Source organism: Thermobia domestica, chromosome 5 (genome assembly GCF_964235325.1).
Source record: "Thermobia domestica chromosome 5, izTheDome1.hap1.1, whole genome shotgun sequence".
NCBI lineage: Eukaryota > Metazoa > Arthropoda > Insecta > Zygentoma > Lepismatidae > Thermobia > Thermobia domestica.
Genome location: NC_137458.1, coordinates 172,246,767 through 172,259,183, shown reverse-complemented (window position 1 = coordinate 172,259,183; position 12,417 = coordinate 172,246,767). Strand labels below are relative to the sequence as shown.

General features: G+C 33.7%; 1 protein-coding gene across 1 annotated transcript in view; it reads right to left on the bottom strand.

The window, feature by feature from the left end:
* The window catches only part of LOC145684730 (chymotrypsin BI-like), a 59,345-nt gene extending 51,866 nt beyond the window's left edge, over positions 1-7,479 (bottom strand). Inside the window, exons 1-2 of the mRNA XM_081757104.1 lie at positions 7,307-7,479; positions 3,351-3,411 (exon numbers count right to left, since the gene is read on the bottom strand). Of these exons, the coding sequence (XP_081613230.1) occupies positions 3,351-3,411; positions 7,307-7,369 (124 nt within the window). The 5' untranslated portion in view covers positions 7,370-7,479. The remainder of the gene's footprint in view (positions 1-3,350; positions 3,412-7,306) is intronic.
* Between the last annotated feature and the right edge of the window lie 4,938 nt (positions 7,480-12,417).

Genomic DNA, 12,417 nt, shown 5'->3' with positions numbered 1-12,417 from the left:
TGATCTGCCCTGGTCACTCATTAGCTACAGTCCTGATTCTACGGTCCTGATTAAAGAAACGAAAATTATTAAAAGCGTGTTATGAAATGAGTTAACTGAAAATCGGGATAACACCGAACACTGAACTGTTGCTAAGTAGACTTATATTCGTTGTTCGTACGAATTCTTAAAAAAGTTATAAAGTGAGAAAATTTTATTTTCTTCTATGGCTTATGCTGAAGATTTATATGCGTAACAAATGTACTATCACCTTGATAAATCACATATGGATTAATTTTGCAACTTTAATAATATTATTTCCATAACTTAAAATATTTACATAAATCAAAATCATCTAAATAAAGAAAATACGTTTTGGAACGAGAGAAGTACGCGTCTCCTTCTACATTTTGTTGCCCCCATGCAAAGTACAAAAGAACAAACCTGTGTCAACGAAGTTCTTATTCTTCTTTGATGCTACTCAATTGCTCAATTATACAGCTAATTCATAATACCTCACAAAATAACTTACAAACCAACTTTACATTGCAATTTCATGATGATATCACATTGAACAGATGTTGAGTGATGACTCAATTTTAATTTGAAAACTTAAATGGAACTAACAACAAAATCTTCAATAAATTTATTGTGAAGTGCAGCTGTAAAATCACTTTTACTCCCTAGGTTATCCGATGAATATTATAGTCTACCTGATAAAGATGAACCATCTTCCTTGAAGGTTTCACAATATTAGATTCAATGTTTAGTAAATGTGATACTGATTAGATTTGTTGAGTTTTTACTCTGAATGAAAAATATCATTATGATAAAGAATTTTGCGAATTTTATTAACTTATTATTAACGGAGGAAATATAACCTGATAAACACTTTCCTCAAGTAAATCAATAGAGTGAGTTACACCTAAATGTATGCAAAAATTTATATATATAAATTTGTCAATGTCATAGAAATTCATGACTAAGATATTACACAATCTTTTTTTTTTTTTTTTTTTGTCTCTTGACGCACCGCAAAGTTAAGTCGGATAAGCACTAGTGAGCAGAGAAGGGAGGGTAACACATAGAGTTAATTTATTGTACACTAGAAGACGGACACAATTTGCAATCATTTTCATATGTGCATTGGTGTAATATACATTTCGAAAGTTTTGGAGCATATTGTATTAAATCAAATGTCTGATTTTATAACTTCCCATGATCTCTTATGTCCATATCAGTCTGGTTTTAAAAAAGAACACTCCACACATACGGCTCTTATAAAAAATACAGATGGCATTAGAGAAAGCATAGACAAAAAACAACTCACAATAGTTTTACTTTTAGATTTCACTAAAGCATTCCAGTCGGTCGATCACGAAATTCTTTTAACAAAACTTAAGTCACTCTTTCATTTCACAGATACGTCGGTTAAATGGTTTCGTTCGTACATTCAAAATAGATATCAGCGTGTTTCTGTTCTGGACAATCAAGGTTCATGGACAACAGTACACTGTGGAGTTAGTCAAGGAACGGTCTTAGCACCGATCCTGTTCTCTATGTACATAAATGACTTGTCTCAACAAATTCGCCACCTTAAATATCACTTATATGCAGATGATGTTCAAGTATATACATCGACAGATCTTGGACACATAAATGACACTATCTCACTCATAAATTTAGACCTGGAACGCATAAGTGCCTGGGCCCAATCTAATAATTTATATCTAAATCCCAATAAATCTAAATGTATCATAATTAGTTCGAGAAATATCCTTTCCAGACTGCAGAGCACCGAGCTTCCTAAAATTACATTAAATGGCACACATATAGCTTTTGATGAAAAAGTGAAAAATCTTGGGATCATATTTGATCAGAATCTTCTATGGGAGGATCATATAAATCATATATGCAGAAAGGCGTTTGGTGCACTGCACTCTCTATACCGTTTGAAAAATATGTTGCCTTATCCAATTAGGGCATCTATAGTACAAAGCCTCGTACTATCACATATTGATTATTGCATTGGAGCTTATGGCAATGTAAATAAAGAAGCGCTAAGAAAGTTACAGAGGGTTCAGAATGCATGCGTTCGGTTTGTTTTTAATCTCAAACGTTCTGATCACTTGACGCCTTTTTTTAATGAATTGGGCTGGCTAAACATCCAAGCTCGCTACATATACCAATCAATGACAATTTTATTTAAAGTTTTGAAATTTGGTGTGCCTATATATCTTTACAATAAACTGCAGTATGTTAGAGATAGCCACAATCGTAATACTCGCTCTAGCAGATCAACACTGTTGTCGATACCTCGTCATAATACGAATCAAATGGCTAATTCATTCACAATCTCTGGTATTAGAGAATGGAACAGACTTCCACCAGATGTAAGGAATTCACCCTCAATTGCGACATTCAAAAGAAATTTGAAGCAATATCTGATAGCCTTAGCCAATGTACACCAATCTCGGGAATGATGTTCTTTTTTTCTTTCTATTTTTCTTTCTTTTTTTATTTCTTTTTTTTCTTTCTTCACAAAAATGAGCAGTAGCAACCAAATGTAAACAGAAACTTGAGGTATGTATCTATAATACTAGGTTTGTGGGAAGGTATGGGGGAGGGGGGAATGAAAGGTAGTATACTTTTAAGAATACATATGTCGTTCTGTGTATGCTGTATGTATAGTTTTCTTGTTTTTATGATAAATAGTATGAGGATATGGTGGGGGAGGGGGTATGTAAGGGAGTATTTTCGTGTGTAGGGGTATATATGTGTGAATGTACATATGAATTAATGTAGTAATTGTAATCTTTATGGATTAGATGACAATGGTAGTACATATATCTTGTATACATTTTAGTTGGTTGAGTGTAAGAAAAGGCAAATATAGCCTTAACTCTGCCGTTAAATAAATAAATAAATAAATACATTAAAATTTGCTATACTTCCCACTTAAAATATCTAGGGGAAATATCTATAGTATAGAATTACGCACAATACATTTTCTATGAAATATTATGTTAGTGAGGCTAACCCTTTGTTCCTTTTAAATAAGTTTTAGTTTCTTCTTTTTCTTGCATTTGATATTTATGAACCAAACTTTCCGAGGCCTCCTTTTTATAGTGAATATGATAAACTCTCAACAACCATTGATATTTTATTCAAATTTTTGGTTTCGAAAGTCTATATCTAGACTGTTTTTTTTTCTTTTTTGAAATTTACTTATATTAACGGAAACTTAAATACTATAATTTACTGACTAAATCAAGTATGACCAGCTATGAATTAACAATTACGCTTGAATTTGAACCAGTGATCACATCTTATTATAACGTAATGAGGAAAGTATATGAAAAGTGTTTTACCTCTAGAATTCAGAATGCTCTCTTGTGTACGATCAAATTTCTCGGTACTTTGTGCTGCAACCTATGATAAGAAATCTATTAATTTTTTCTATTAAAATAGAGTAATGTCAACGTGAAATAACTCAGTCCTAATGAATATCCTTGAATAAGGAGAGTTTCCTACAGCATCATATTCTTAAAATGTAATATATTAGTTACTTAACTGATTGTGGAAATCGAGTAAAGATGTGCGTTAGACAAACTAAATATCACTATTATTGTTATACTTATAAACGAAATTCTTGGGAAGTCACTTTTACTTCCACCCAACTAACTTATTGATAGGCTAGTCGCTATGACTACACACACATAACATGCACCTTTAAATATTGCTTAATATCTAAATAATGCAGGATTACTTCCAGAATCTCCTATATTTATTTCTTGATATATGAACAAGATTTCCTTTGGACTAATACTCCGTTACAAATATTAAAACCACAAAATATGAGTTAACTTCCTGATCTACTGCTTTTCGTTAATTATAGTTATTTTAATTTCTCTTTAATCTATACAGGGAGTCCATAAAGTCCTGCAGGAAAGTAGAACTCTATAACTTGGAAACCGTTACGTTTAAGTGTATAAATTTTTGGGGTTGGAAGAAGGGAAGTTGAAAGTTTTGTTCTGGCCACAATGCTCGATGACGTAATCATGTGACTTAAGATTGCGTCTATTAAGGAAAAGGCTCGGTGTGTTTTGTGGTTTGCGGAATTAAAATCTTGTGTTTCACTGCGGAGAAAATTCCAAACTACGTATGGGAAAACACCCCCAGCAGAAACAAGTATCAAGAGGTGGTAGGAGAAGTTCAAAGAAACGGGAAGTGTGTCAGATTTACCACGCAGTAGAAGGCCAGGAACGAGTGACGATGTGATTCACACGTTGCAGGACAGCGTAGCCAGGAGTCCAATGAAGTCGCTTAAACGTAGGTCATTGGAACTGGGAATACCGAAGTCAACGTTACACAAGATTGTACGCAAGAATTTGAAGGTCCGGCAATATAAGTTAAAATTTGTGCACGAGCTGATAGAGGAAGACTGTGACATGAGAATAAAATTCTGTGAGTCAATCCTTACCAGCTTACAAGAAGATGATGACCTTCTGTCTCGATTTATGTTTTCAGATGAAGCCATATTTCATATGTCGGGAAAAGTGAACAGGCACAACTGCCGAATTGGGGTGTGTGTGGAAAATCCACGTAAATTCGAGGAGCACAAGCGGGGTAGTCCCAAAGTCAATGTGTGGTTTGCTGTTTCAATGGACCACATTATCGGCCCTTTTTACTTCGAGGAAGAGACGGTAAATGGTAACAATTATCTGAACATGCTACATACGTTCCTTTTGCCAGAACTTACTAGGTTAGGCATCCTTAATGAGGTCCACATGCAACAGGATGGGGCACCGCCGAATCATGCCCTTGAAGTTCGACAGTTTCTTAACGAAGAATGTAAGGAGAGATGGATTGTCCGAAGAGGACCCATACTTTGGCCTACAAGATCATCAGATTTGTCGCCTTGTGATTACTGGCTTTGGGGACACGTGAAGACCGTGGTGCGTTCGCAGAAGTCAGCTAATCTGCACGATCTCAAGAACAAAATAATTGTGATTTTGAACATTCCAGACGAGCACCACCAACACACAATTCTTGGTTTCCCAAAAAGACTGCAAGAGTGTTTGGACGTGAATGGTGCAGAATTGAACCTTTCTGTAAGTATACCAAAACGTATTTCTTAATACATTACGTAGTTTTCAAGTTATAAGGTTTTACTTTCCTGCAGAATTTTATGGACTCCCTGTATAAGTAGGGGGGCGCGGTGGCTCAGTGGTAGAGCGTTCACCTCCGGTGCTTGGGGTCCCTGGTTCGATCCCAGCTCGCGCCGTGTGGACTTTGTGGTGGACAAACACCGTGCTCGTGGGTTTTCTCGGGGTTCTCCCGTTTCCTCCCACTTTCTTCATTCCACCATTTCACTCATTTCTCATTATCACCGTCTCCTTTAGCCTAACCGGCATAACCGTGGGACGTTAAACTTAAAGATTTCATTTCATTTTTCCCTGTATAAGTACAATAACTAGTAACTGAACATCGAGTCCCTGTTTTACAACGCTATGTCTAGTTATTTATCCAACAATCTATTACTTACAAGACCTGAAATAAAATGTTAACCCATATCCTATAAACGTAATTTACTTTTTACGAATTTCGCACAACTACTTTATTTTATTTACGTAAAAGTTGCCCTCCACTTAAATGATCAAACCCAAATTTTATATCGGGCCTAACAAACTAGAATTGGAGGAAAGGAATCATATCTAAAATTCTCATGAGGAGAAGTTCTTGAGGATAAGTTAGTGTCCTACCCAGGGGTAGAAGTAAATCTGAAAAGGTAGAGGGACAGATAACGTCACGCTGTCCCCCGTGCTTATCTTTGCCCATTGTATTTTTTTTTAGTTAGTGGAGGACGCACAACTATTTTTTGGATGTAGAGTAACGGCGTCTTCCCGCATTCCCCCTTACTTTTATACCTGTTTCCTACTTTTAAAGATAGTCTTCGGAGCTAGATCATAAAACTCCTCAAGCAGTGCCGGATATACGTATAAACTAAAGAAGCTATAGCTTAGGGCCCCACTCTCTTGAGGTCCCAAAAAATTAAAAGAAAAAAAACAAATGTACATTTCCAAAATATAAGAAGAAACGATAAATAAAACAAAATTTAAATATAGCAACAGTACTTCTTGTAGAGGCTCTTATGATGTAAGTAATGGAGCGTTAGCCTGCTTCATTAAATATCACTAGTTTCTTCCTCATATTTGGGTGCCTACATTCATTTGAATACATAAAAGGTCCTATTATTTTCAGCTTCGGGATCCACCAAATCTGAATCTGGCTTTGGCTGACAGTGTCAGTACCATAATTGTTGTTATGACCAGACATAATTTCAACATTGTTGGATTAATTTGTTGGTCTCCTATTATGTTTGAAATAATATACTTTCGCGGTGGTTTTATATAAATTTCATTAAGATCTGATGAAAGAATTCAAAGCTTGATCATAGAACTCCTCAATAGCTGATATATCTGTCGTGTTTTATAGAAAGTTAGTGTTCCACCTGTAGTTTATATATCTAACTAAGCTACTGCGGTAGGGAAGAAGTAGAAAAATTAAGCAGACTCAACACAAAAATAACAGACTTCAAAAACACACTAAAGAGAACAAAATAAACATTCTTTAGTAAATATAAGCGAGTACGCACTGGACTATAAAAAAATTTAGATGTCATTATATCTCTGATATAGTTCTAGTATAAAGTATATATTTATAAAAAGAATATGTAAGGAAGGACCCGACAGAATCTTCAAACATTGATTTCGATACAGATTTGCGGGTATGAGTTTCTGCTTGATTGCCGTTTCTAATAAACTTACTCCTGATGGGCAAGTGACTATCTGTGTGGTTTCTCCGTATGATTATCTGAGGCTGAGACACTAAACCTAGGAAAGAAGCCCGAGTTCTGATTCGTACTCTATGTAATACGACAAATCTCAATTATTCTTTATGCTAGAAGTAAAGTTTAATTCAAATCATTCAATTAACTTTTTCCATGAATAACAAACTTCGTAAGACAATCGCACCTTAAACCATACGCATGCGTTTGATAAACTTTGTAAATAGTACAACGTTTTACTGCGTGAAATCTTAAGAACGAGATTTGATAAAATGTTAGTCTTTCATATTTCTCATTTGCACTAAGCACAAGATAAAATTCGATTAACACACTAATCAGAATGTAAATTATCTACTGAAGCCAAAAACGGACAAATAATATGGATTTCGGCTCTTCAGCTTCTTCCATTGCCTGCCATTACAATATCTAATCTGTAAATAAAATGGATGTCTTGCCTATTAGCTTAGAAATACTTGCCTGGACTGCTAGAAACAGCAAAGCAAGAAGTTGATATTTCTTCATTTTGGAAACTCGTAACATACTTAAGATATTTGTGTTTTTCTTTAAATATATCACCAAGATACTTCCTACAACAAGTGCTTAAAATATTTATTTATTCTGATAACAATGTATTAGTAAATAATGTATTGATAAGTATAAACATTAACAATACAGAAGTTTGAATGTATTCTTCTTCGAATAGTTGCGGAAGTCAAAATTAAAAGGTGTTTTATGGAATTAATGCCCTCTTATAGAGTTGTTTTCCCAACAATTTCCCTTATTTAAACTTGAAGATTATCTTTATCATTCTGTTGTTTAATCTTTCAACTTGTTAACTATATACCATGACACTTAATCGTCATAAGTTACAAGAGTTGACAGCTACTAACTAAACAATCCAACGTAAATATATCTTTCAAACAATACCAGGAAGATAGACGGAAATTGAACAAACTAACACTCGAGCAAAGGTCTGCAAACCGACCTACAAAAATAAACAAGAAAGACTGTTTTAGCATTAAACGGCAATGAGAAATAATGAAAATAACTAAAATAACTACGAATATGGAACCGGAATGTTCAATGTCGTATTCACAATAGCTCTCCAATGACTTACATTTTTAGTCCACTGGATCCAATTTCTACTTTGTATTCCTATTTATGGGAGTTCTATTTTTAATATTCTCTTCAAATCTGCGTCTATGTCTTCCAAATGACCGTTTTCGGATTGGACTTCTAGTTAAAATTTAGAAACCATTTCTATTTTCCTCCATTTTGGTCACACGACTTGCCTACCTGACCCTCCTAGATTTGTTGATCTTAAGAATGTTTCATAGATTGTATAAATAGTGGAGTTCCTTGGTATGAAATTTCCCATTCCTTATTCCCGGCCTTCCTGGGTCGGAATATTCGCTACACGAATTTTCTTATTATTATTATTATTATTATTATTATTATTATTATTATTATTATTATTATTATTATTATTATTATTATTATTATTATTATTATTATTATTGCAGAAATGGTTAATGTTGTAGCAGGTTTTAAATAATATAAATTATACAGCGTGTCCATAAAGATACTATCATAGTTTAAAGTCGTATTACGCCTCTTTCGATAATCGTATTTAAATTAAATTGGTCACATTTGAATTAAAATCTCAAATATTTTTGTGTATGTCAACAATGAACAACAATAGACAACAATGCCAATAATGGACGAGATCAAACACAGAAAAAGTAAATTCACTCATGTTTTCTTTGTGATTAGTCCATGTGGTTTCATTGCTGGATATTTTGCAGGTAGTTTCTGTTTCTGTTGGAGGTCACTTGGGAAGCTTGAAGAATGCAATGACTTTATTTTCCAACAAGATGGAGCTCCTCCTCACTTGCATTTACATCTGAATGAGCGGCTTCCATGAAGATCCTTTGGGCGAGCCGGAAATTATGATAATGTCTTCTGCAAGTGGGCATCGAAACTTATAGGATTGTGTCTATGTTACCCAATTGCCTCAAAATCTTCAAGTGCATGTATCAGTGCTGCAATCCAGTCCATTTCATCAGATATGCTGGAGCGTGTGTGGCGTGAACGGGAATATCGTCTTGGTGTCCGCATCTCCACTCGTGTTGTCCACATTCAATGTCTATGAGGTATAGTAAAAATAATCGAGATTTTTTTTTCAAATGTGACCAATTTCATTTAAATACTATAATCAAACGCTTCGTAATATCACTTTAAAGTATGATAGTAGTTTTATGGACACGCTATAGTAAAGAACGAAGAAATAATTGGAAATAGTAGACAAGACAAATGTTCATGACTACAAATAGTAGGCACTGTTAAGTTTGTATGTTTTGCTATTACGAGTATGTGTGCTGCTGTTAAGAAAAATTAAACGAAATAGATACAAATTTTAATATACAGTACGTAAATACATAAGTAAATCGTCTATTCCAGCAAAATAAAAAGAAGCAACTGCATCACACTGGTAACGAACGTCACGCATTTCAAATGCAGTCTGGTGTAGTGTGACTCAATTGTTTAACCGTCCCAAAAGGAAAGAAAAGCACACTATTATCTAATTAAACCTGTAATCCTAATAATATAGCTATGGCCTTCAAATCCTCACAAATTTGCTAACAATATTTGTAATAGCGATTCATATCGAAAACACTATCACACATTGTTTTCATGTGTATAGTATATGGCGCTTATATTGATGGTTTATTGCATCTCTCTTGTATATTAATAGTGCTTTGGTTCTTAGTTTAGGAGAGTCGTTAAAAATATATGTTTATAGTGTAAACCTAGTACCTAGATCAAATCATCTGTATTTGTACAGGTACAGAGGAAGATTTTCATTACTTATTAATCCAACAATTGTTCATATATGTAAGTATAAATTGAAGCTTTAGTGCTGGAATCCAGGAAATTTCATTCCTGCAGTTTAAACCCAAGTACCTCAGCTTTAAACGTAGTGAGATTCATATCTCTTAGTAAGATGTCCAGGGTAGAAAAAATGATCAGGAAATAATTTATCAGGTACTCAACTACAGTTTGGTTCAATGGACGTGAATGTATCGAGTAACTTATACCGTGAAAGTGGATTAAGGACTGTAGTTCAAAGCTTTGTGATACGGATCTTATAGTGGATGAAATATTAAGACACTCAACATTAGATTTTCTTCTAATAAAATCATGTTTTCTCAAACAAACACTCTCTTAACCTATTCCCGTTACTTTGGTTCATAGAACAGTAAAAGGATAACATTCACGAATGCAGCATACTCCTTATCATGTTTTATGTGCTTTTCATAGCTGGTATACATACTAGGTTTTCCTTAGTTGCTTATATATTTGCATGTTCTAAGATAGAGAACAAATGAAGAACTACATTCCTGAGGCTTGTGCATTTGTCAATATCGTGTAGATATGTGTATAGGTTATAAAGAAAGAAAAAACGAAAAATGAATTCCGTAATTTCTCTACAGCGTTAAAATCTTTAACGTACTTACCGTTTTTCTTTCGTAATGTTCTCATTAGATCAGAAAGCAGTGTTTCTCCTGCAGTATGTTGATTTAGGTTATAATAAAATAGTTTTCTTTTTCCTCCAATATGTACTCCCATGCGCAAAAAATATTGCGCGTATACTGTAACTCACCATTTTTTCGCAATTATTTCATTTTCCATATGTTTATTGGTAAAATTTAGTTATTAGTAAGTGGAGATAATAGAAAGCAATCCATCTAAGGAGATATTTCCAAAAAATATAATAAAATAATAAAAATATAAGCAAAAAACAAAATTATGTTCGGTTTTGTGTATACTGGCAATAATGTTTTCGAGGGAATTTTTGGAGTAGCACAGCACGATTGCAGAGGGAATAACAAGATTGGTAGGAGAAGAGCTGAACCAAGGAACTAGAAATTGCAGTAAAATATTGCATTTATTGGCTTAAATCTAGGGTGTAAATTGTCTGCCAAATATAAATTAGCTTCTGTAAGCAAGATGTTATACGGAAATATATAAACAAAGAGAAAAACTGTTGTCTTAAGTTTGGAAGTGACATGCTCTATAGCCATGAGCATATATTTCTTAAGAAAATGATAGGCAACAAAAGAAAATCTGTGTGGTCAAGTGGGTAGAGTGACGGACTAGTAATTCTTATACTGTTTTGACACCAGATCGAATCCCATCCGGTCCTGTCCAATTTTTTTTTCTTTACAAAACATTGTAGAAAGTGTATAATTTTTATGTTAATAAAACTAAAACAATACAATTAGGAAATAACTTTTTGTTTCCTCTGATGACGTATTTATTTAGAATTAGTGTACTATTAGTAATACCGATTGCTTTCAGTTTATGGTGTTGTATAGCTTCCTTTATCATCCTCTTTTCTTAAAAAAAAAAATTGTCTCCAATAAAGTATGAAAAAAAATATATAGTCAGAAACAGACATCTTAGTATCAGACGTGATTTATCGTGATGAAATAAACAAGTTTCCAGTTATTAAAAAAAGAAAACTATAGAAAATAATTGAATTTGGTCTTAAGGTTTTTATTATGCTATATATATTCTTTATAAGACTATACTTTAAAAGGCAAGATGAGCGATCATACCCTCAAATTTAGCTAGTGAGTGAAAGATGTTTTCGGCACAAATATTTTACAGGTTTAGGTGCATGAAACACCAATACGCCATGGTCTTGACCTTCGTTTATTTCACATTATTATCCGACATATCATAGCAGGTAAAAAGCAGCATCAATCGGCAAGAAGAACTGCAAGTTGTGGTCTTAGTCTGTTTTTGATGCTCCGGACTCGATCGCCTAGCACGCTCGTCTATACCTTGACTCATACGTCTATCATTCAGTGCAGGCACATATCCAGGTTTTCTTTTCGGAGGGGACCCGACACGAATCCTCGTAAGCACATAATTCTAATGTTTCAAAAATATCAATAATAATAATAATAATAATAATAATAATAATAATAATAATAATAATAATAATAATAATAATAATAATAATAATAATAATAATAATAATAATAATAATGCAACAGTTCTGTATTTCTCTTAAACGTTTCTTACTTGTCATTTATGAACCGGTCAAACTTAATTCTAACTCACACGAAATCAAAAAATATTTTCTAGAGACATGTAAGGAAAACTGTCTGCTACGTATATCACATAACAAAAATAGCAAATGGCAATGAGTGTATCGTTCTAATACAGTAATGTTATAAACAGACCGGAAACGAAATTGTAATCCCATTTAAAAGTGTTCTTTAATTCCACCTGGTATCAATGGCATTACGATATATTCTTACAAGTAACACTTCCCAAGTGTAACACTCCGATTTTGATAAAATTTGACAGGCAGATACTACACATAAAATAAACGAATACATGTTTTTTATTTTCTGCGGAAAAACTGTTTTACGGGGGCAAAAGCACTCACCCAAATTTTGAAAGTTGACGCCCGAAAGACAAAAACAAGTGGACCAAAGTGTACGAAATTGTGCACAGATATGGCAGACGTAAAATAAAGGAATACGTGTTTTGTATTTTCCTGGAAAAAACGG